Source organism: Bufo bufo, chromosome 2 (genome assembly GCF_905171765.1).
Source record: "Bufo bufo chromosome 2, aBufBuf1.1, whole genome shotgun sequence".
NCBI classification, from domain to species: domain Eukaryota; kingdom Metazoa; phylum Chordata; class Amphibia; order Anura; family Bufonidae; genus Bufo; species Bufo bufo.
Window position 1 is genome coordinate 744961986 of NC_053390.1, and position 26593 is coordinate 744988578.

The window sequence follows — 26593 nt, forward strand, 5'->3', positions numbered from 1 at the left end:
GAGGATGCAGAGGCAGACAATGTCGCAGGACCAATGGCATGAGAACGTGGAGGCAAAAGCAGCGTCATCTGGCCAAGTTGCTGGTTTGGCTGAGCAGGGACCACATTTACCAAGTGGGCCGTAAAGGACATATATTTTCCTTGACCATAGTTAAAGCTCCATATGTCGGCGCTGCAGTTCACTTTGGCAGACACCGACAGGCTCAAGGACTGGCCCACCTTCTGTTCTAAATATGTGTGCAGGGATGGTACTGCAATAAATGACGGCTTGGGACTCTCCACCTCGGCTCGGCACAAGCCATCAGTTCTCTGAAAGGTCCACCACTTGAAAAGGGAGGGACTGAAGTACCAGCAACTTGGCCAGGAGCACTTTTAGCTTCTGTGCCGATGAGTGAACGCATACTGTTGTCTCTTGGCAATCGCTTTGGTGATCGATTGCTGGCGAAATGACTGACTAGGAGGAGGAGCAGGAGCATCAGGACCAGCAGATGATGGGAAGGACAGAAAGCTTTGTTCTACTGAGGTGGTGGAGCCCTGACTGCCTTAAATCGGGTGCATACATTGGAGCCACGGTTCTCCCAGGCAACTTTATGGTGACGCTGCATATGTTGATGCAGGGCCGTGGTGCCAACATTGGCACCCTGGCCACGCTTCACCTTATGCCTACAAATTCGACAAATGACCATGTTCACCTCCTCCGGCGGCTTAACAAAAAACTGCAACACCGTCGAGTAGGTGAAGGTACCCCCAACACTCCACAATGACTGACTGCTACCACCACTGCCTCCGTGAACCCCTGCACCACTACTTTCTGGAACGGTAGGTTCCTATGAAGTGGGTGGCCTACCCCGAGCACGTTTGGCTCCCAACTTCCCAATGCTGCCAACCTACTGACCCCCGGCCACTCTACCGACTTGTTGGCTCCACCACTGCCTCGCGCTCAAGCTGCCACCCTTTTCTCCCGATGATGATAAAGCCCCTTCATCACCCGGCTCCAAATTGCGATCGGCAACATCATCATTGAGTACTCTCTGCATGTCACTTATGTCCTCCTCAATGGTGTCTGATCCAGGAGCCTGACGGCTCGCAACACCAGCTCCCACACCACTCTCCTCATCACTACTTGACCGCCTACCGCAGGAATCGGCAGATGTCTTCTCTGGATCTTGGCTGGGCAGTAGCTGCTGACTGTCCTCTAGTAGCTCATCCTCGCTGTATAGTGGAGCTGAGCCCACAGCATATAATACTTCTCTGGCTGAGGGAACAGAAAAAGACAGAGGCAGCTTGAGGACAGGTGAGGGCACAGGGCCTGCTCCCGGGCCATGCCAACTAAGGGCTGTGTCTGATGAACCCAATGGCTCTTTGCTGGGGGTGTCTGATGTCACTTGTGACAAAGTCAAAGATCGAGTCAACCATTTAAGAACTGCTAAGTTGCTGGTCAAGATACGACTGCTAGCTGACATTGAGAACTCAGGCCTCTCGAAGTGTCCCATGCTGCCACGCCCCCTTACTCTGCTGCGACCTGTGCCTGCGTCATAAACATTTAGGCATGTACCCCTCCTCTGTGCAGGTCCTGTCACTTCTCTGTCTTACATACTGTTAGATCAAATAAGTAAATAAAAAGGAAATTAATACATAATAACAATAACTTATGCAAAGACAGGTTCACTCTGCGGCCTTACTAAACCCTCATACTGATGTAAAATTGAGAGATTAGCCAACATATCCTACTGTGGAGGACATGTCTGACCCGAGCACCACGCCAAAATTTCTCAAGTTGCTCAGGACCTAACGCTAAACCTACCTATGCCGTATGGACAATACCATAAACCAGTGTGCAAATTACAGGAGCGCAAGGTCTGACTCACAGAAAACTCCCAGTTACCTCCAGCATGCAGCCATGCTTGCAATGGGAGGAGGGAGAGAGCTCTGAGCCCCACCCAAGACTGGCTGATATAGCCCGGGCCTCACATGTGCACCAGAATGTTGCCTATAGATGGAAATATAGGCACATTCAGACTAGGAGTTTTTACACCTCCAAATAATTCTATATATAAACTACAAATTGGCGTGGTGATGAAAAGCAGGAAGTGCTTAACCCCATATGTGTCTTTATTTCCATCTACAGGCAACATTCTTGTGCAAATGTTAGGTCTGGGCTATATCAGCCAGTCTTGCGTGGGGCTCAGAGCTCTTTCCCTCCTCCCATTTGCTCCTGGGATTGCCCATATGGCAAGACCTTGCTCTCCTGTAATTTGCCCACTGGCTCCTAGGATTGCCCATATGGCACAGGTAGGTTTAGCGTTAGGTGCCGAGCTACTTGAGAAACCTTGGCGCGGTGCTTGGGCTCAGACATGTCCTACACAGTAGGATATGTTGGCTAATCTCTAAATTTTACATCAGTATGAGGGTTTAGTAAGACTACAGAGTGCACCTGTCTTTGTATAAGTTATTGCTATTTTTTTTTATTGTTTATCACATCCACACATTTGCTATCCTGTGTAGGATGTCTATTGTGGAAATTAATACATGCCAAAAAGGGCTATATTTTCTCACTTTACCACACAACGGCTAATAAGCCCTTTTTCTTTATCCCCACTAATACACACCAAAAAAGGCTTTAGAACATATATATATAACTGCACCGCACAAAGGCTAATAAGTCCCTAATAACAAAAACAGTTTGCTGGAATTACAGAGGTATTGCAAACCTGAAATGAGAAGCAGTATAATGGCAATTTGGATCTGCAGTCAGTGCAGCAAGGTGTATTAGGATTGTTCCTATTACCCAGGCTGTACACACTCCTATTGAGCCCTGTTCTGCTTCAATACTGTGTAATAATTCCTCCCTATCCTTTCCCTACACTTCTAATGTTCTTTTTCTGAACTTCCTTTTAAGCAAAATATACGTTTTCAAGTCTTTTCTAGCACTGGCCCTAGCGCCTGCTAACGTGCCTCCCTGCACTAAGCACACTGGAAAATGGCTGAATCCAAGATGGCTGAAGCTATTTATAGGGCTGTGACATCACAGGGCTGACTGGCTGCTGATGGGCTGCATGCCTGGCATTGTGGGTGATCCCTCTTTCCCAGAGTTCCTTGCCCCATGTCCTAACATGTGCAGCAGCCATTTTAGGAATGTGATTCGTTACCATGAAGCATGAGGAAATCCGGATTCAGTGCGAATCGAATAATTCCTGAAACTCGGATCGAATTCTACTTCGTCATCTTCTATTCGATCATATCTAATTACCAGCCCTGCAATGTAATGCAAACGTTTTTTGTTTTTTAAAGATGATCATCTTGCACCACTCATGTCAGGATATTTTCAGCCAAGAGGAAAGAGAAATGATTCGGTGTATCTGTAGTCTGCCACATTTTCTCTGCTCCATTCTGAGATTTAAAGAAATTGATGAATTAAATCAATACTTTAGCAAATTAATGTGTCATTTACATACTTGACACTTTTCTTGGAAAGTTAGGGGTAAGCTTTCCCTGGGAACACTCAGGACTCAGAACTAGGTATGAGCGAACATCATGTTTTAAAGTTCAGGTTTAGCCTGAACTCCATTATGGATTCCGTTACCACGGAACATAACGAAATTCTGTGACGGAATGCACCACAGTTGCCTTTAAGAGGCATTCCATTTTGCGTTCCATCATAATACAAGTCTATGGGCAGCATAACGGATCTGCCCGGTTTCGTTATGCTGCCCATAGACTTGTATTATGATGGAACGCAAAATGGAATGCCTCTTAAGTCTTAAAGGCTTCTGTGGTGCATTTTGTCATAGAATTCTGTTATGTTCTGTGGTAATGGAATCCATAATGGAATTCAGGCTAAACCCGGACCCGACCCGCCGAACTTCAAAACATGAAGTTTGCTCATCCCTACTCAGAACACTTATGAGGAGTGCTTACAGAAGCCCCATCCATTTTGCCCCAGGACAGTTTGAATTTGCCTGTTTTGCCTCTAAAAATTAGGGATCATCCCTGCAAATTTGGGACTGTTGGCAAATATAGCTTTATTAGCTCCTGGCCCAGAAACCACGAGCATGTGTGCCACTTGTGGTGCCATAAGACCAGGCATAACATAGCATGAGGCTTCACAGCAGATTTAAAAGGTTGTGGTTCCCCTTCACCATGACCAATTTAAGCAGCAAATGAGCTAGCAACATAGAAATTGTGGGATTTTCTTGGTCTCCAGTCCATTGATTTTTCATCTTTCTCTTGACCTGGGCTGAAGATTTAAAGAAATACTACTAGTCTAACTGTCCATCAATAATTTTACTAACAAGGTGGTTGCACATACAAGGGTACACTTAAGCTCACATTCTGAGTCTAATCCTGATACCCCCAAACACACTAAACAGTCTGCCAGCTTTTGAGAATTTATTTCTGACCCAGTCAACATTGTTCAATTTTTAATGCACAATAACTCTCAGTACAAAGACACTTTTCATACATGGGCATTTGAAAAACATGAAACTGTAACCAACAGCACATTTTTGAGATTTGTACTCACAGTGCTATAAATATTTGTTGTATTTTGAAATTATGTTCATTTAGATATGAAAAAGTGGTGGTGCACCATAGAAAATAGCCTGCTAAGCTACTATGAAAATGAAGATCATTCTGTTCCAGAGGGATTTATTGATTTAACAGAAGCTATATGTTTGGAAGTTCATTCAACAGAGTTTACTCTAAATGCAAGGTATGCACACAAATCAAATTTTCATCATTCATTTATATATTTCTATTTTACACTGACAAAATGCAAGCAACATGATATGAACGTTGGTACCGTATGTAATAAAAATGCAGCACTGTAAATCAAATTGAGAGCTAGGCGCGGTCTGCCTTGGGCCTGTGGTACGTGACATCAAGGTTAGGGCAGGTAGACTTCCTTCAATACATTAAACAGGCAGTATATGAGAAAAGTTGGCACAGGATCAATACAGAAGTCAGGCAGGAGTCAGGATTCAAAGACAGGGTCAATCCGATAAACAGGCAGAGGTCAGCACAACACCATAGCACACCTATGCAGGATTAGACAAGCAAAGAACCTATTGTTCAGTGGTAGGCCTGTGGTCCATGCCCACCACCTTTCTGCTGTCCCCTGTAGATGTGGACATAGTGCCACTCACCATGCAATCCAGTATCCTTCTCGCCAGCGCCCTTCCCCTACTGCTGCCTACATGCTTCGACCTGATGCTCCCTTATGGCGTGCTTGCACTCACCTTCAGCCCTGTTAAAGGTCCAGTGTGCACACTTATAAATGCTTCCCCAGCTAATAGCTGAAGGTACTTGGGTATTTAAGGCACCCTCTCCAGGCAGAGGGTGCCTGAAGTTTAGGTTCCCTGGTAACCAGCAAACATTTTTGATAATCTGGTGCTATTGTAATTTACTGCATTTATCCTGTGTTATTTCCTGCCATGCTCCAAGTTCTGTTTCCATCCTGCCTGTGTTGTCCTATGCTTTCATGTCCAAGTTCAGTTCAGTTTGCGTTTCAGTCTTTTCTCTCTGTGCTCCAGCCAAGTGCCCAGCCTGCCTCACCACTACCCCAGCAGTCTTACCTGTGTCTGCATTAACTGTGCCCTGCCCGGATCTCTAAAACCAGCAATTAAGCTTTGGTGCTTTTTCAGACTGTGCTGGGGATTCTTCTGCATTTTTGGTGTGTTTTCTATAACCAGAGTTCAAAGTGCTTGCATCAGAGTGCCTGACACCAGTGGGTCAGCTGGCAACTACACTGAGATTATCCCAGCAGGTAGAAACCTGGTTGCTAATCCAACAGCGATGTCCAGATCCCTGTGTAGGAGTTAAGTCTCATGCACACGTCCGTGAAACACGGACCGTGTGCTACCGGCCTAGTTTTCTTCTGAGTGCGGGAGCGCACGGCGTCATTGGTTGCTATGACGGCAAGCGCTCCTGCACTCAGAAGAAATCCAGGTCGGTATCACACGGTCCGTGTTTCACGGACGTGTGCATGAGGCTTAGATGAAACCATTTAGATGAAAAAGTGATTTCACTCTTGCTAATCCAGCACTTTCTCATTGGGGAAGATGTTGCAAATTTTCCATGGAAGGCTGCCTTTGGCTGGGGACTGATTAGGCGCCAGACTTGCCCTTTAAGAGCTGGGGATAGCACATGCAAGTGCCTTATGGGAGCACAGAATTTCAGGCGGAAGGGCTAGCAGAGGCAGAACTACACACATTTCAGCAGCCAAGCCCTCCAAGAGTAAGCAGATAGGTGTGGGGTCACAGATCATGTGTTAGGGGTTTAATATTCAGACAGTCGTGCTTTTGGGTACAGACCCTCAGCATTACATTTAAACTGCCAGTTCACTAAAGGATCAGAATGCATGTTTTTTTTCTAGAAGTTTTTTGAGAGGGAAGGCAGATGAGGAGTTATCTGACAATCTATCTCTCAGTTGCAGAGAATGTTTAGGAGTAGGAGTAAAATTGCTGAAGTGGTGAAGAAAGAGGCATTTTTGATTGATAAGATATATTCCAAAGCTTCTCATTCACTACTGATTTATACAAAAAATGTGTAAAAAGTCAGTGACCATTTAACATGGCTCTGTGGCATAGTAGAATTCAGGAAGAAACCCCAAGGCAGAACTGGTTTTTATTACCTGTTTTGGCATTAATGACCAGTCATGTGATTTAATTTAACTAAAATTAAATTAATTTAAAGGGGTTATCTAATTCTAAAAATGCGGGGATGCAAAGGGGGCCACCGTGGAGGCTTGCTATTGGCTGCACCCCTGTAGCCGGATGTTTTTATCCACGCAACAGGGAAGTGCAGTGGCGGCAGTGCAGGGATTTGGAGTGACGCGGGTGACGGGGAGTGCGGTAAGTATGAACTATAGGAGGGTCAGAGCATTGTGCTGGGCATTTTTAGAATTGGATAACCCCTTTAAATTATGAAAATAACTTGAAATAATGTTAATTTTTAATAGTACTAAGCATCAGTGAGAATTTTCAAAGTTAGGAGGCTACAGAAATATGCAGTTTTTCTATGTAGATGGTCTGAGAAATAAGAGAAAACTAACACATACATATTTAAATTAGGGAGGTCAAGAACCCTCAAGTTTCTGCTTTTAGTGGAGAACTAGTTTGAAAATTATAGAATTTTACTGAATTAATGAATTTTTGCAATACATTTTTCATGTTTTTGTCAGTCAAAGCAACTGCCAACTGGCATTTATCTTGCATACGTGGCCAGCTTAACTCACACTTGGTGGCAGGGTTTTGAAAGTTTTTCTAAAAAAAATGACAAGCTAAAACTGCTAATTTTGGTTCAATCAAGTCTTATTTTCAAACTGCCAATGTTTTGTTCTTGCTGTATGTCAATTAGAGCTGCTTCGATAAATTGATTCCAGCACACTACTTTTGTTGCAAGTAATAAATTATTTTGATGTCGCAACAATAAACTTGATGTTAAAATTTATAGTACAATGAATGCAGTTCAATATGTTTTTTTTTCCTGTACACAGTGGGTATAATTGCATGTCAAAACCCAATCATTTTCTATAGCTAGTCATTTTCTTACTTTGGGCAGGTGTGCTAAAAGTTTGTAAATTTTGGGTTGTCAATCTGATTTTTGTACAGCAAGTGTGTTTAAAGGGGAGAATATGAATAAACCTACTTGTTTTTTCTGACATTTTTAAATAAAAATTTGTTTCTGGCTGAATAGGACTTTTTTATGTTTTGTAACATTTTTTCTCCAATATTTGTTTAATAGGATGGGTCATCAATACCAGATCGGTGGTGGGGGGGGGGGGGACGACACCTGGCACCCCTGCCGATCGGCTGTTTGAAGAGAAAGCAGCTCTCCTACGAGTGTTGCCTTCTCTTCATTCTTTACCTGTTCGCTGTCAGAAATGCAGCAGTGTGCAGGTGTAATTTCAACATAGAGTAGCTGTCCCATTTACTTCAATGGGACGGCTCATTTCTATTCACTTGAACAGGAATGAGCCGTCCCATTGAAGATAAGTAGTAGTTGTAAGCTATAGTTGTAATAATACCTGCTCACCCCTAAGGTTGGGATGGTGGGCAGGTAAACAGAGAGGAAAAAGCAGCTCTCATACGAGCGCTGCTTTCTCTTTAAACAACAATCTGATATTAAAGGTCATCAACATTAAAAAAGCAGACAACCCTTTAAAGGGAATCTGTCACCTGCTTTTACCATTTTAAGCTGTCACCATTGCTATGTTCACTAAAGTACCTTATTTCCAGCAGTCTTCTTTTTACTTTATTTTGTTTTGTCCTTTTGATATAAAAGCCCTTTTTATGATATGCTAATGAGGCTCCAAGGTGCCCAGAGGGGCGTTTTTTTCCCTCTCCGGTGCCCTGTGGCGCCCCCCTGCAGTGCCCAAGAACGCCTCCTGATCCTCAAATAACCTCCCACAGCCCCAGCAAACGGTTCTGCCCCCTCCCCACGTCATCATCTACCTTCTAGAAATGCCCCGTCCTTCTTCCTGTCGGCGGCCAGAAAACTTGCACAGGCGCAGTATTGCCTGCGGCCTGCGCGATCATCAAGCTCCTGAGGGCAACAGCCTCAAAAGTCTCACTGGGCATGCGCCGAGCCCAGTGATGTAAACTGAGCGCTGTTGCCCTGAGGAGGTTGATGATCGCGCAGCCGCAGGCGGTACTGCGCCTGCGCAAGTTTTCTGGCCGCCGACAGGAAAGACGGGGCCTTTCTAGAAGGTAGACGATGACGTGGGGAGGGGGCGGAACCGTTTGACAGGGCTGTGGGAGGTTATTTGAGGATCAGGAGGCGCTCTTGGGCACTGCAGGGGGGCGTCACTGGACACCGGAGAGGGAAAATAAAGCCCCTCTGGGCACCTTGGAGCCTCATTAGCATATCATAAAAAGGGCTTTTATATCAAAAGGACAAAACGAAATAAAGTAAGAAGACTGCTGGAAATAAGGTACTTTAGTGAACATAGCGATGGTGACAGCTTGAAATGGTAAAAGCAGGTGACAGATTCCCTTTAAAAAAGTTGCTTTTGGAAATTCATAGAAAATTTTAAAAATTCTATGCTTTCTAACGTCATTTGTTTCATTTGAAGTGTTAACACTCAAACTGTTTTATTTTGTCTCTCAATGATAAAGACCACACCAAAGTGTATCCCACAAGGCAAGTCAACCGAATAAGTCTCTTTTGAGATATCTGGTTCTCTTTTCCTTCTAGAAAAAAAACTAGCTTGCATGTTTCATTGAGAGAGGTGTAAGCTTTGTAGGATGTTTTAATTATCCTGTCTCACTTTCAGTTGGAGATGTCTTTGTCTGAAGTTGATACAAAATAGTTAAAGGGGTTGTCAGAGTTATGAAAATAAATATTGCACTGAAAATCTGATGGGCAGCAATATACACTGCTCAAAAAAATAAAGGGAACACAAAAATAACACATCCTAGATCTGAGTTAATTAAATATTCTTCTGAAATACTTTGTTCTTTACATAGTTTAATGTGCTGACAACAAAATCACATAAAAATAAAAAAATGGAAATCAAATTTTTCAACCCATGGAGGTCTGGATTTGGAGTCACACTCAAAATTAAAGTGGAAAAACACACTACAGGCTGATCCAACTTTGATGTAATGTCCTTAAAACAAGTCAAAATGAGGCTCAGTAGTGTGTGTGGCCTCCACGTGCCTGTATGACTTTCCTACAACGCCTGTGCATGCTCCTGATGAGGTGGCGGGCGGTCTCCTGAGGGACCTCCACCCAGACCTGGACTAAAGCATCTGCCAACTCCTGGACAGTCTGTGGTGCAACATGCCGTTGGTGGATAGAGCGAGACATGATGTCCCAGATGTGCTCAATTGGATTCAGGTCTGGGGAACGGGCAGGCCAGTCCATAGCATCAATGCCTTCGTCTTGCAGGAACTGCTGACACACTCCAGCCACATGAGGTCTAGCATTGTCTTGCATTAGGAGGAACCCAGGGCCAACCGCACCAGCATATGGTCTCACAAGGGGTCTGAGGATCTCATCTCGGTACCTAATGGCAGTCAGGCTACCTCTGGCGAGCACATGGAGGGCTGTGCGGCCCTCCAAAGAAATGCCACCCCACACCATTACTGACCCAATGCCAAACCGGTCATGCTGGAGGATGTTGCAGGCAGCAGAACGTTCTCCACCGCGTCTCCAGACTCTGTCATGTCTGTCACATGTGCTCAGTGTGAACCTGCTTTCATCTGTGAAGAGCACAGGGCGCCAGTGGCGAATTTGCCAATCTTGTTGTTCTCTGGCAAATGCCAAACGTCCTGCACGGTGTTGGGCTGTAAGCACAACCCCCACCTGTGGACGTCGGGCCCTTATATCACCCTCATGGATTCTGTTTCTGACCGTTTGAGCAGACACATGCACATTTGTGGCCTGCTGGAGGTCATTTTGCAGGGCTCTGGCAGTGCTCCTCCTGTTCCTCCTTGCACAAAGGCGGAGGTAGCGGTCCTGCTGCTGGGTTGTTGCCCTCCTACGGCCTCCTCCACGTCTCCTGATGTACTGGCCTGTCTCCTGGTAGCGCCTCCATGCTCTGGCCTCTTGCCTATAATTTCCACCTGTTGTCTATCCCATTTGCACAACAGCATGTGAAATTGATTGTCACTCAGTGTTGCTTCCTAAGTGGACAGTTTGATTTCACAGAAGTGTGATTGACTTGGAGTTACATTGTGTTGTTTAAGTGTTCCCTTTATTTTTTTGAGCAGTGTATAACTGAGCTAAGCAAGTTTTATGTAAAAAAAAAAAAGATATATATTTCCTCATTTCCCTGGTTCTTTTCTGGCCTTTTGTTTACATGCAATAAAAACATTCTCTGCCCCTCCCCCTGCACTGCTAAGGGAGTGAATACAAGTGCTGCCCTGAGTGACATGTCTGCCTGCTGGGAGAATCAGCAGCATGCTGTATGTGTAGGACCACAAGTCCCACCTGTATAATGACACTGCTAAGGGAGTGGATACAAGAGCTGCCTGAGTGCTGGGAGACTCTGCAGCATGTTGTAAGTGTAGAACTACAAGTCCCAGCTGTATAATGACACTGCTAATACACACAGGATCTTCCCCCTACCTTCTTGTGCAATGTTCTCTCTAGTCTGTCAGATCCTGTGCCCAGAATTGTCACTGCTGCAGCTAGCCAGTATGTGCAGCTGAAGGGGTTAAAGGGATTCTGTCACCAGGTTTGGGCTATAGAGCTGTGGACATGCACGGCTAGATCGCCGCTAGCATGTCCGCAATATATCTGTCCTATAGGGCTGTGTGCTTTTAATTTCTTTAAAAAAGGATTTTATAGTAAAATAGTCTTAAATGTGTCCAAGGGGCTGTACTAACCTTCCTGGAGCCCAGCCGTGCCCAGCCACGCCCGCCTGTGAAGGAGCCTAGCACCGCCTATGTCCTCCGAATCTCCTCCTTTCATCACCGATAGATTGCCGTAATCTCGCGATGCGCAGTGCCGGTATAGTGTTCTTTCCCTGTGCTGGCATCAGCCTCAGGGAAAGAACTGCGCATGCGCGAGCTCGCGCATCGCGAGATTACGGCAATCTATCGGTGATGAAAGGAGGAGATTCGGAGGACATAGGCGGTGCTGGGCTCCTTCACAGGGGGGCGTGGATGGGCTCCAGGAAGGTTAGTACAGCCCCTTGGACACATTTAAGACTAATTTACATATCTATAAAATCCTTTTTTAAAGAAATTAAAAGCACACAGCCCTATAGGACAGATATATTGCGGACATGCTAGCGGCGATCTAGCAGTCCATGTCCGCAGCTCTATAGCCCAAAACCTGGTGACAGAATCCCTTTAAGAATCTTAGGAGAGAGAGCAGACGGCAGTGAAGGGGGGGCGTGGCCAGCACAGTGACGTCCCTCGTTTACAGGCTTGTAAACGACCTTTATCAGAGCAGGGAGAGAAGCTGACATCACAGGTCATGTGACCCTCAGTGAAATCTGAGAAACCAGCCACAGGAGATAAAGTGAGTGAATTGGAAAGCTGTTACATTTGCTTAGTTAGGCACATAGAAAGAACAAAAAAATAACTCGAATAACCCCTTTAAATAAAGTTGCTGAAGGTGTTGTCTGTCTTTGGTATACTGATGACATATCCTCAGTTGAATAAGAAGGAGCTATAAATATACTTACTTTCTGTAAGGAGGACACAACATCAATGAGCGCTGCATTATTTTTACACACCAGATTGGCAGAGATGCTTCCCTGTCTTTTAAGCAGGCTTATGTAGCAAAGCTAAAAAAAAATTGCTTTGCCAGCCTCACATTCGCTACTAGTTCAACTATAAAGTTGAAACGCTTCAGGTGAAACCTCTGAGTGGGTACTATTTCTATTATGGAGACCAGTTAATATATGTGACATGTGACATGATATGAGAGAGAGAGAGATACAGCAAAGAAGGTCTAGGGATTGCATGGTCAAGCATTGGAGTCAGCCAGTAAGTTATTTGCTTCTAAAGGCTATAGACGTTATTTCTGTGAGAGGGACATTGTTGAGACACCCTTCACACTTGGACACGACCTGGCTAGTCGTATCTTAAATCTTGTATCCCTCAGTTGGAAAATACAGCCAGCATTGCAAGAGTAATATTGCCACTAGAGATGAGTGAATCGAATCCCACGAAGTGGAATTCGATCCGAATTTCAGGAATGATTCGATTCGCATAGAAGCTGAATTTCCTCGTCCTTCGTGTCAGTGAATTGATGACGTAATCTAGCGCTGCATGAGATTTCGGCCGAGATCTTCAAGCAAGATGGCGGCGGCTGGACCGTCGCGCACAAATGGACGCAGTAGGCTTGATGTAATGTTTTTTTTTAACGTTAATTTCACACTGTTTGTACACTCAGATGCCGCAATCATGTATGAAAGCGGCATCTTAGGGGTACAATAATGGGGGCGACGCTATCGCATCTCCCTGAAATTGTACCTGCTACTTGCAAAAAAATGCACTTCATGAAAAGAAATTTGGTGAATCAGCCGAATCAAATTTTCAAGAAATTCGCTCATGTCTGATTGTCACAGATTCTGCAGCAAAAGTCTTTGGGAAGTTAGAGAGAACATATTACTATAATTCACTTCATTACTCACATCACTACTTTGCTATCTAGGGATATTTGCACTGTGAATTGTTGGAACTGTGTTTTAATACCTTTGGATGTATTACAACTCCCATTCTTTCTGCACATTTGTAATTTCTACCTCTGGCCTGGTTACTGACTCGTGCACCATATGCCTGCCATTGCACCTACACCGCCTGCCTTGTACCTGCACCATGCCTGTAACATCAAGGGCACCCCAACTACCATCAGGCAGGGGCCCCAACATAAGCGTGTTATTGAAAGGTGTCTCCTTTCACTGAATCGGTGTCAGAAAAGCCACTGTGATTGACTGTTACAGCGAGAACAACGAAAACCCTATTCTCCGCATCGCTCCTCCCATGCCACAGCACAGGGAAAATGCAAAGCCCAATGCCCCAGATTTCTGATAAAATTGCATTTTATTATTTTTTTTTTATTAAATTGGTTTTCCAGGTATCTTATACTGATGACTTATCTTCAGGATAGGATCATCAGTATCTGATCGATGGGGGTCCAACACCTGGCAAACCAATCAGCTTTTTGAAAAGGCTGCTCCAATGGGTGCCACTTCCTCCTTGCAGCTTATCCATTGGATGGTGCTGTGCTTTATATCACACATCATCCTTAATTTACTTAAATGGGACTGAGATGCACTAAAGCCAGGTGACTGATGAATGTAATGTCACTGGCCTAAGGTAAGATACTGTATGAGGAGGCCACAAAGTTTACTGAAATGCTCTGGCCTTTTCAAGAAGCTGAATTAGAGTCGGACCCCCACCTATCAGATATATATGACTTATCCTGAGGATAGGTCATCAGTATAAAACACGTAGAAAATAGTGATGAGCGGCATAGGCAATATTCAAATTTGTGATATTTCACAAATTTGTGGCCGAATATTCACCATAAATTTGCAAATTCGAGAATTTGTGATCCCCAGTCATTATTTACTTGATTGCAAAAATCAGCAATGTAATATATTTGCGATAAAAATTTGCAATTAGAATATTCGGGATCAACACCATTCGCAAATTCGAATTTATAGCACTATATTCTAAATATTCGCAAATTCTTGAGGTGGCGATATTCGCAATTAAAATTTGCGATTTGAATATTTGCGCTCAACACTAGTAGAAAACACCTTTAAGTGGGTGACATTTTAATTGAAATAAAAAATCTTCCTTGGCCTCACCCACTATCAGTAAAGTGGAAGAAGCACTTCATAAATATACCACTCATTCTAATTACCATATTTCTCAATGTAGTTACACCAGACAACTAAAATAAATACATTGATAAGTTTGCTTCCCAACTATTATAAAAATTTGATTTGGCTGCTTTACTAAATTTTACCAAAGAATTTGCTTTGTGATTAATTACTTCGTAAAGTAATGGGCGCAAGAACAGGAAGTGATTGCGCTGCTCCATAGTATTGTACCCCTCAGATGCCGCGTTCATACCTGATCTCGGCATCTGATAACAATAATTGAGTGAAAAAATAAATTAATCATAGTTACCTCATCCATTTACTTGTCCGTAGCAAGTAGATGATGTAAGTATGATTTTTATTTCATTGAAACTGTTTCAATTTTACAAAAAATAAAAACTTCCATGAACTCACTATGCCCATCAGCGAATACCTTGGGGTGTCTTCTTTCCAAAATGGGGTCACTTGTGGGGTAGTTATACTGCCCTGGGATTCTAGGGGCCCAAATGTGTGGTAAGTAGTTTAAAATCAAAATCTGTAAAAAATGGCCGGTGAAATCCGAAAGGTGCTCTTTGGAATGTGGGCCCCTTTGCCCACCTAGGCTGCAAAAAAGTGTCAAACATCTGGTATCCTTGTACTCAGTAGAAGTTGGGCAATGTGTTTTGCGGTGTCATTTTACATATACCCATGCTGGGTGAGATAAATATCTCGGTCAAATGCCAACTTTGTATAAAAAAAATGGGAAAAGTTGTCTTTTGCCAAGATATTTCTCTCACCCAGCATGGGTATATGTAAAAAGACACCCCAAAACACATTGCCCAACTTCTCCTGAGTACAGGGATACCAGATGTGTGAAACTTTTTTGCAGCCTAGGTGGGCAAAGGGGCCCACATTCCAAAGAGCACCTTTCGGATTTCACCGGCCATTTTTTACAGATTTTGATTTCAAACCACTTCTCACGCATTCGGGGTGTCATTTTACATATACCCATGGGGTGTCATTTTACATATACCCATGCTGGGTGAGATAAATATCTCGGTCAAATGCCAACTTTGTATAAAAAAATGGGAAAAGTTGTCTTTTGCCAAGATATTTCTCTCACCCAGCATGGGTATATGTAAAAAGACACCCCAAAACACATTGCCCAACTTCTCCTGAGTACGGGGATACCAGATGTGTGACACTTTTTTGCAGCCTAGGTGGGCAAAGGGGCCCACATTCCAAAGAGCACATTTCGGATTTCACCGGCCATTTTTTACAGATTTTGATTTCAAACCACTTCTCACGCATTCGGCCCCTAAAATGCCAGGGCAGTATAACTACCCCACAAGTGACCCCATTTTGGAAAGAAGACACCGCAAGGTATTTCGTGATGGGCATAGTGATTTCATGGAAGTTTTTATTTTTTGTCACAAGTTAGTGGAAAAAAAATCATCATTTTCCGCTAACTTGTGACAAAAAATAAAAAATTCTAGGAACTCGCCATGCCCCTCACGGAATACCTTGGGGTGTCTTCTTTCCAAAATGGGGTCACTTGTGGGGTAGTGACCCCAAAATGGGGTCACTTGTGGGGTAAGTAGGTAAATGACCTGTGAAATCCGAAAGGTGCTCTTTGGAATGTGGGCCCCTTTGCCCACCTAGGCTGCAAAAAAGTGTCACACATGTGGTATCGCTGTATTCAGGAGAAGTTGGGCAATGTTTTTTGGGGTGTCTTTTTACATATACTCATGCTGGGTGAGAGAAATATCTCGGCAAAAGACAACTTTTCCCATTTTTTATACAAAGTTGGCATTTGACCAAGATATTTATCTCACCCAGCATGGGTATATGTAAAATGACACCCCAAAACACATTGCCCAACTTCTCCTGAGTGCAGCGATACCAGATGTGTGACACTTTTTTGCAGCCTAGATGCGCAAAGGAGCCCACATTCCTTTTATGAGGGCATTTTTAGACATTTGGATCCCAGACTTCTTCTCACGCCTTAGGGCCCCTAGAATGCCAAGGCAGTATAAATACCCCACATGTGACCCCATTTTGGAAAGAAGACACCCCAAGGTATTCAATGAGGGGCATGGCGAGTTCATAGAAATTTATTTTTTTTGGCACAAGTTAGCGGAAATTGATATATATATTTTTTTCTCACAAAGTCTCCCTTTCCGCTAACTTGGGACAAAAATTTCAATCTTTCATGGACTCAATATGCCCCTCACGGAATACCTTGGGGTGTCTTCTTTCCGAAATGGGGTCACAAGTGGGGTATTTATACTGCCCTGGCATTCTAAGGGCCCTAAAGCGTGAGAAGAAGTCTGGAATATAAATGTCTAAAAATTTTTACGCATTTGGATTCCGTGAGGGGTATGGTGAGTTCATGTAAGATTTTATTTTTTGACACAAGTTAGTGGAATATGAGATTTTGTAAGAACAAATAAAATAATTTCCGCTAACTTGGGCCAAAAAAATGTCTGAATGGAGCCTTACAGGGGGGTGATCAATGACAGTGACAGATGACAGATGTCCGTAAAAATCATACGGACATCTGAATGCAGCCTTACAGGGGGGTGATCAATGACAGGGGGGTGATCAATGACAGGGGGGTGATCAGGGAGTCTATATGGGGTGATCACCCCCCTGTCATTGATCACCCCCCTATAAGGCTCCATTCAGATGTCCGTATGTGTTTTGCGGATCCGATCCATGTATCAGTGGATCCGTAAAAATCATACGGACATCTGAATGCAGCCTTACAGGGGGGTGATCAATGACAGGGGGGTGATCAATGACAGGGGGGTGATCAGGGAGTCTATATTGGGTGATCACCCCCATGTCATTGATCACCCCCCTATAAGGCTCCATTCAGATGTCCGTATGTGTTTTGCGGATCCGATCCATGTATCAGTGGATCCGTAAAAATCATACGGACATCTGAATGCAGCCTTACAGGGGGGTGATCAATGACAGGGGGGTGATCAATGACAGGGGGGTGATCAGGGAGTCTATATGGGGTGATCACCCCCCTATAAGGCTTCATTCAGATGTCCGTATGTGTTTTGCGGATCCGATCCATGTATCAGTGGATCCGTAAAAATCATACGGACATCTGAATGCAGCCTTACAGGGGGGTGATCAATGACAGGGGGGTAATCAATGACAGGGGGGTGATCAAGGAGTCTATATGGGGTGATCACCCCCCTGTCATTGATCACCCCCCTATAAGGCTCCATTCAGATGTCCGTATGTGTTTTACGGATCCGATCCATGTATCAGTGGATCCGTAAAAATCATACGGACATCTGAATGCAGCCTTACAGGGGGGTGATCAATGACAGGGGGGTGATCAATGACAGGGGGGTGATCAATGAGAGGGGGGTGATCAGGGAGTCTATATGGGGTGATCACCCCCCTATAAGGCTCCATTCAGATGTCCGTATGTGTTTTGCGGATCCGATCCATGTATCAGTGGATCCGTAAAAATCATACGGACATCTGAATGCAGCCTTACAGGGGGGTGATCAATGACAGGGGGGTGATCAATGACAGGGGGGTGATCAAGGAGTCTATATGGGGTGATCACCCCCCTGTCATTGATCACCCCCTATAAGGCTCCATTCAGATGTCCGTATGTGTTTTACGGATCCGATCCATGTATCAGTGGATCCGTAAAAATCATACGGACATCTGAATGCAGCCTTACAGGGGGGTGATCAATGACAGGGGGGTGATCAATGACAGGGGGGTGATCAATGACAGGGGGGTGATCAGGGAGTCTATATGGGGTGATCACCCCCCTGTCATTGATCACCCCCCTATAAGGCTCCATTCAGATGTCCGTATGTGTTTTGCGGATCCGATCCATGTATCAGTGAATCTGTAAAAATCATACGGACATCTGAATGCAGCCTTACAGGGGGGTGATCAATGACAGGGGGGTGATCAATGACAGGGGGGTTATCAGGGAGTCTATATGGGGTGATCAGGGGTGATCAGGGGTGAATAAGGGGTTAATAAGTGACGGGGGGGGTGTAGTGTAGTGTGGTGCTTGGTGCTACTTATTACTGAGCTACCTGTGTCCTCTGGTGGTCGATCCAAACAAAAGGGACCACTAGAGGACCAGGTAGCAGGTATATTAGACACTGTTATCAAAACAGCGTCTAATATACCTGTTAGGGGTTAAAAAAATCACATCTCCAGCCTGCCAGCGAACGATCGCCGCTGGCAGCCTGGAGATCCACTCGCTTACCTTCCGATCCTGTGAACGCGCGCGCCTGTGTGCGCGCGTTCACAGGAAATCTCGCGTCTCGCGAGATGACGCATATATGCGTGACTCTGCGCAGGGCTGCCGCCTCCGGAACGCGATCCTGCGTTAGGCGGTCTGGAGGCGGTTAATGTGACCTATAAACTCAATTGAAAAACAAACTGAAATCTTTTAGGTAGAGGGAAGAAAAAATATTAAAATAAAATAATATGGTTGCATAAGTATGCACACCCTTAAAGGGAACCTGTCATCAACTTTATGCTGAGGGCAGCATAACTTAGTGACAGAAATGCTGATGTCAGCAGTGTGTCACTCATGAGCTGAAAGTAAGTGGTTGCTGAGAACCAGAATCATAAACATTGCAGCACAGGCCTTGAAAAGAGTCAAATCTACCTGAGAACATTCATGGGTATTCATAATCTCCTGCACTCCCCGCCTATCTGCTGATGATTGGCAGTTCTCTCCTAGAGAAAAAGGGAGAAAACTAGGTAGAAGCCTGTCAGTCATCAGCAGACGGGCAGGGAGAGCAGGAATTTATCAATAATCATGACTCTTCTCAGGTGTCCGTGACTCTTTTACAGGCCCAGTCTGCAATGATTGTGATGCTGGTTCTTGGAACCACTTGCTTTTAACTTATAAATGACAGACAGCTGATATCAACTAACCTGTCTCCACTTTATTCTGCTGTTAGTATGGGCAGCACAAAGTTGATGGCAGGTTCCCTTTAAACTAATACTTTGTATAAGCACCTTTTTATTTTATAACAGCACTCAGTCTTTTTGGGTATCAGTCAGCATGGCACATTTTGACTTGGCAAGATTTGCCCCCACTCTGAAAAAACCCTCCAAATCTGTCAGATTGCGAGGGCATCTCCTGTGCACAGCCCTCTTCAGATCAGCCCACAGATTTTCAATCGGATTCAGGTCTGAGCTCTGGCTGGGCAATTCCGAAACTTTAATCTTCTTCTGGTGAAGCCATTACTTTGTTGATTTGGATGTATGCTTTGGGTCATTGTCATGATGAAAGATGAAGTTCCTCTTCATGTTCAGCTTTCTAGCAGAAGCCTGAAGGTTTTGTGCCAATATTGACTGGTATTTGGAACTGTTCATAATTCCCTCTAGCTTAACTAAGGCCCCAGTTCCAGCTGAAGAAAAACAGCCCCAAAGCATGATGCTGCCACCACCATGCTTTACTGTGGGCATGGTGCTCTTTTCGTGATGTGCAGTGTTGTTTTTGTGCCAAACATATCTTTTGGAATTATGGCCAAAACGTTCAACCTTGGTTTCATCAGACCATAACACCTTTTCCCACATGCTTTTTGGAGACTTCAGATGTGTTTTTGCAAAATGTAGCCTGGCTGGGTTGTTTTTCTTCGTAAGAAAAGGCTTTCGTCTTGTCACTCTACCCCATAGCCCAGACATATGAAGAATACGGGAGATTGTTGTCACATGTACCACACAGCCAGTACTTGCCAGATATTCCTGCAACTCCTTTAATGTTGCTGTAGGCCTTTTGGTAGCCTCCCAGACCAGTTCTCTTCTCGTCTTTTCATCAATTTTGGAGGGATATCCAGTTCTTGGTAATGTCACTGTTGTGCCATATTTTCTCCACTTGATGATGACTGTCTTCACTGTGTTCCATAGAATATCTAATGCCTTGGAAATTCTTTTGTACCCTTCTCCTGACTGATACCTTTGAACAATGAGATCTCTATGATGCTTTGGAAGCTCTCTGTGGACCACGGCTTTTGGAGTGGGATGCGACTAAGAAAATTTCAGGAAAGACCAACTAGAGCAGCTGAACTTTATTTGGGGTTAATCAGAGGCACTTTAAATGATGGCAGGTGTATGCTGACTCCTATTTACCATGATTTTGAATGTGATTGCTTAATTCTGAACACAGCTACATCCCCAGTTATAAGAGAGTGTGCACACTTATGCAACCACATTATTTTAGTTTTGTTTTTTTGTTTTCTTCCCTCCACCTAAAAGATTTTAGTTTGTTTTTCAATTGAGTGGTACAGTTTATAGGTCACATTAAAGGTGGAAAAAGTTCTGAAATGATTTATCTTTGTCTCATTTTTTTACAGCACTGAAACCTGACATGTTAACAGGGGTGTGTAGATGTTTTATATCCACTGTATATGCATACAGGGGCTGAAGGAGTAATGTTGCTAGCATCAAACATAGTTTATTTGTTATATTGTGAGGTAGAAGCCACTTTAGGGGAAAAAAAAATCCTTCCCGACTCCAATTAGTCAATCAGAATAACTTCCTGGATCAACGACCCCTCTCTAGTAGCTATAGCCTGTAATATTATTACACTCCAGAAACACATCCAGGCCCCTCTTGAATTCCTTTATTGTACTCACCATCACCACCTCCTCAGGCAGTGAGTTCCATAGTCTCACTGCTCTTACCGTAAAGAATCCTCTTCTATGTTTGTGTACAAACCTTTTTTTCTCCAGACGCAGAGGATATCCCCTCGTCACAGTCACAGTCCTGGGAATAAAGAGATAATAGGAGAGATGTCTGTATTGACCCCTGATATATTTATGCATAGTTATTAGATCTCCCCTTAGTCATCTTTTTTTAAAGTGAATAACCCTAATTTTGACAATCTTTCTGGGTATGTAGTCCACCCATCCCAGTTATTACTTTAGTTGCCCTCTTCTGTACCCTCTCCAGCTCTGCTATGTCTGTTTTGTTCACAGAAGCCCATAGCTGTACACAGTACTCCATGTGTGTTCTGACTAGTGATTTGTAAAGTGGCAGCACTATGTTCTCCTTACATGCATCTGAGCCCCTTTTAATGCAACCCATAATCTTATAGGCCTTGGCAGAAGCTGCCTGACGCTGGTTTCTACAGTTTAGTTTGCTTTCCACTAAAGTTACTAAGTACTTTTCCATGTCAGTGTTACCCAGCGTTTTACCATTTAGTATGTACGGGTGACTTGCATTATTTCTTCCCATGTTCATAACCTCACAATTGTCAGTGTTAAACCTCATCTGCTACTTCTCTGCCCAAGCCTCCAATCTATCCAGATCCCTCTGTAGTAGTATACTGTCCTCTTCAGTGTTAATTAGTTTACACAGTTTAGTGTCATCTGCAAAATTGATACTTTACTATGCAAGCCTTCTACAAGCTCATTAATAAGTATATTGAATAGAATAGGGCCCAATACTGACCCCTGAGGTACTCCACTAGTGACAGTGACCCAATCTGAGTGTGTACCATTAATAACCTCCCTCTGTTTTCTATCACTGAGACAGTTACTTACCCACATACAGACGTTTTCTCCCATTCCAAGCCTTCTAATTTTATATACTAACCTTTCATGTGTCACTGTATCAAATGCTTTGGAGAAGTCAAGATATACGACATCCATTGACTGATTCCTGTCATGTCTAGAACCTCCTCATAGAAACTGATCAAATTAGTTTGACATGACCGATCCTTTATGAAGCCATACTGATACAGTGTTATTAGCTGATGTTCATTTTCATATTCTCTAGGATAGCAACTCTTAGAAATGCTTCAAACAGTTTACCCATGACAAATGTAAAACTTACCAACCTATAGTTTCTGGGCTCTGTTTTTGAACCCTTTTTCAATTTTGGCACCACATTTGCTAAACACCAATTCTCTGGAGCAGACCCTGCCATTATAGAGTCATTAAATATCAGAAATAAGAGAGAGACACCAAATTTGTCTATTTGTTTATTTTATCAGCTTTACACAAAAACATAATTTTTGAAAAATCATGCTTTAGGCTAGTTTCACACTTGCGGCAGGACGGATCCGACATGCTGTTTACCATGTCCGGAGAAAGCCGCCGGACTAAAAAACCTGACATGCAGTAATTTTAGTCCGGCGGCCTTAAGCCGTGCACCGCCGTGCTGCGCCGGAGCTCCGCCCCCATCCCCATTATAGTCAATGAGGACGGAGCGGGGGCACGGCGAACAGCCACAGGACGGATCCGACATGGTGAACAGCCTGTCGGATCCGTCCTGCCGCAAGTGTGAAAATACCCTTAGTGTTGCCTTTTTCTGAGAGCTATATATTTTTTATTTTTCTGGTGATGGTCTTATGTGGGGGCTCTATTTGTGGTATGAGGTGACATATTTAGTTGTACTTTTTTTGGGGGTACATACAACTTTTTGATCACTCAACATTAGAGATGAGCAAATCGAAGCTGATGAAGTGGAATAAGTTCAGAATTTCAGGTAAAATTTGATTTGCACGAATGCGAATTTCCTCGCGCTTCGTAGTACCGAATCACATTTTTCCTAAAATGGCTGCTGCACGTGTGAGGAAATGGAGAAAGGATTCTGGGAAGGCAGGATCACTCATACTGACATGCATGCATCCAATCAGCAGCCAGCCCTGTGATGTCACAGCCCTATAAATAGCGGCAGGATCTTAGATTCTGCCATTCGCCAGCATACTTAGTGCAGGGAGAGACGTGTCTGCAGGCGCTAGGGACAGTGATAGACAAATCGTCATTATGCTCAAAAAAAGATTTACAAGTGCAGGGAAAGATTATTCAAGGTGTAGGGAAAGGATAGGGAGGAATAATTCCATTGCATTTCTGTTGAACAGTGTTCATTTGGGATGGTGACAACCTAGGTAATAGGAACAATCCTATTTGACCTTGCAGCACTGACTGGGCACCCAAATTGCCATTATACAGGGTGAGCCATTTATATGGATACACCTTAATAAAATGGGAATGGTTTGTGATATTAACTTCCTGTTTGTGGCACATTAGTATATGTGAGGGGGGAAACTTTTCAAGATGGGTGGTGACCATGGTGGCCATTTTGAAGTCGGCCATTTTGAATCCAACTTTTGTTTTTTCAATAGGAAGAGGGTCATGTGACACATCAAACTTATTGGGAATTTCACACGAAAAACAATGGTGTGCTTGGTTTTAACGTAACTTTATTCTTTCATGAGTTATTTACAAGTTTCTCTTTGTTTACATCCATTGACATGTCGCCGAGGTTAACATCCCTTCGGCGGATATTAGCTACTCACAAATGGCACCCTTACAAACTCCAGCTACTGCAGCATCTCAACGAGGATGACCCAGATCGGTGCACTGAATTTGCAGAATGGGCAAAACAAAAATTTGAACAGGACCCTCAGTTTACGCAGAAGATTTTGTTCAGTGATGAGGCAAACTCTTATGTGAATGGTGAAGTTAACAAACAAAACCACCGCTATTGGTCTGACACTAACCCATATTGGATAGATCCCTCCAAGACTGTTGAAACAAAAAAACTGATGGTATGGTGTGGTATATGAGGTACAAAGATAGTGGGGCCATTCTTCATCAATGGCAACCTCAAGGCCACTGGATATGCGAAATTGCTACATGATGATGTGTTTCCCTCTTTATGCACTGAAACTGGCACGTTCCCTGAGTTTTTCCAGCAAGATGGTGCACCACCACATTATGGATGTCAGGTCCGAGCATTCCTAGATGAACAGTTTCCTGGAAAGTGGATTGGTCGTCGTGGGCCAGTTGAATGGCCCCCAAGGTCTCCCGATCTGACCCCCTTAGACTTTTATCTTTGGGGTCATCTGAAGGCAATTGTCTATGCTGTGAAGATACGAGATGTGCAGCACCTGAAACTACGGATACTGGAAGCCTGTGCTAGCATTTCTCCTGCGGTGTTGCTATCAGGGTGTAAAGAGTGGGAGAAGAGGGTTGCATTGACAATCCAACACAATGGGCAGCACATTGAACACATTTTATAAGTGGTCAGAAACTTGTAAATAACTCATTAAAGAATAAAGTTACGTTAAAATCAAGCACACCATTGTTTTTCTTGTGAAATTCCCAATAAGTTTGATGTGTCACATGAACCTCTTCCTATTGAAAAAACAAAAGTTGGATTCAAAATGGCCGACTTCAAAATGGCCGCCATGGTCACCACCCATCTTGAAAAGTTTCCCCCCTCACATATACTAATGTTCCACAAACAGGAAGTTAATATCACCAACCATTCCCATTTTATTAAGGTGTATCCATATAAATGGCCCACCCTATACAGCACTGTAATTCCAGCAAACCGTTCTTATTAGGGTGCAAGTGCTGTTTGATGCAGGCATTAACAGGGGTTATTACAAGGAAATATTTATACGTCTTATTTGCCCTTGTGCGGTGCACTTATCTGTAGTAAAGGCTTTTGTGGGGTGTTTTAGCGCAAACAGAAAATAAATATTTGCCTCTTAAAGGTGCAGTTATTTCTTGTAAAGCCTTTTGTGATGTGTATTAGTGAAAAAAGAAAAAAATACATTTGCCACTCTGTGGTGCAATAATCTGTAGTAAAAGCTTTTGTGTGGTGTTTTAGCGGAAAAAGAAAAATATATTTGCCGCAGAGCAGTGTAGTTATTTCTTCTAAAGCCTTTTGTGATGTGTATTAGTGCAAAAAGAAAAAAATACATTTGCCGCTCTGAGGTGCAGTAATCTGTAGTAAAAGCTTTGGTGTGCTGTTTTAGAAGAAAAAATAGATTTGCCGCTGAGTGGTGTTGTCATTTCTTCTAAAGCCTTTTGGGATGTGTATTAGCGAAAAAAGAAAAAATACATTTGCCGCTTTACGGTGCAGTAATCTGTTGTAAAGGATTTTGTGGGGTGTTTTAAGGGAAAAAGAAAAAAATTATATTTGCCGCAGAGCGTTATTTGCCTTTCTGTGGTGCAGTTAATACTTGTTAGGCCTCTTTCACACGGGCGTTGCGGAAAAATGTCCGGGTGCGTTGCGCGAGTGCAAAACCTTGTAATGCGTTTTGCACTCGCGTGAGAAAAATCGCGCGTGTTTGGTACCCAAACCCGAACTTCTTCACAGAAGTTCGGGCTTGGGATCGGTGTTTTGTAAATAGTATTATTTTCCCTTATAACATGGTTATAAGGGAAAATAATAGCATTCTGAATACAGAATGCTAAGTAAAACAGGGCTGGAGGGGGTTAAAAAAAATAAAAAATCATTTAACTCACCTTAATCCACTTGCTCGCGATGCCGGGCATCTCCGTCTGACTCTTTTACTGTCTAGGACCTGTGGAGAGCATTAACTATAGTTTAAGGACCTGGGATGACGTCACTCTGGTCATCACATGGTACATCACATGATCTTTTACCATGGTGAATCACCATGGTAAAAGATCATGTGACGTACCATGTGATGACCGGAGTGACGTCATCCCAGGTCCTTAAACTATAGTTAATGCTCTCCACAGGTCCTAGACAGTAAAAGAGTCAGACGGAGATGCCGGCTACGCGAGCAAGTGGATAAAGGTGAGTTAAATGACTTTTTATTTTTTTTTAACCCCTCCAGCCCTGTTTTACTTAGCATTCTGTATTCAGAATGCTATTATTTTCCCTTATAACCATGTTATAAGGGAAAATAATAAGGTTCGGGTCTCCATCCCGATCGTCTCCTAGCAACCGCGCGTGAAAATCGCACCGCATCCGCACTTGCTTGCGGATGCTTGCGATTTTCACGCAACCCCATTCATTTTTATGGGGCCTGCGTTACGTGAAAAACGCACAAAGAGGAGCATGCTGCGATTTTCACGCAATGCAAAAGTGATGCGTGAAAATCACTGCTCGTGTGCACAGCCCCATAGAAATGAATGGGTCAGTATTCAGTGCGGGTGCAATGCGTTCACCTCCCGCATCGCATCCGCGCGGAATACTCGCTCGTGTGAAAGGGGCCTTAAGCTTTTTGTGACATGTATTAGCACAAACAGAAAAAATACATTTGCCAGTCTGTGTTGCAGTTATTTCTTGTTTAGCGTTTTGTGACGCGTATAAGAACAATAAGACTAAATACATTTGCAGCTCTATGCTGCAATAATCTGTTGTAAAGGCTTTTGTGTAGGGTTGAGCGAACCCGAACTGTAAAGTTCAGGTTCGCACCGAACTTTAGGATTTTTGGACCCTGGACCCGAACCCCAACATTTCCGTAAAAGTTCGGGTTGGGTGTTCGGCGCTTTCTTGCGCTTTTTGAAAGGCTGCACAGCAGCCAATCAACAAGGGTCAT

General features: G+C 43.7%; 1 protein-coding gene across 1 annotated transcript in view; it reads left to right on the forward strand.

The window, feature by feature from the left end:
- Positions 1 to 26593, forward strand: part of ARAP2 (ArfGAP with RhoGAP domain, ankyrin repeat and PH domain 2) — a 703001-nt gene that overhangs the window by 291125 nt on the left and 385283 nt on the right. The window contains exon 16 of the mRNA XM_040419005.1: positions 4566 to 4710. Within this exon, the coding sequence (XP_040274939.1) occupies positions 4566 to 4710 (145 nt within the window). The remainder of the gene's footprint in view (positions 1 to 4565; positions 4711 to 26593) is intronic.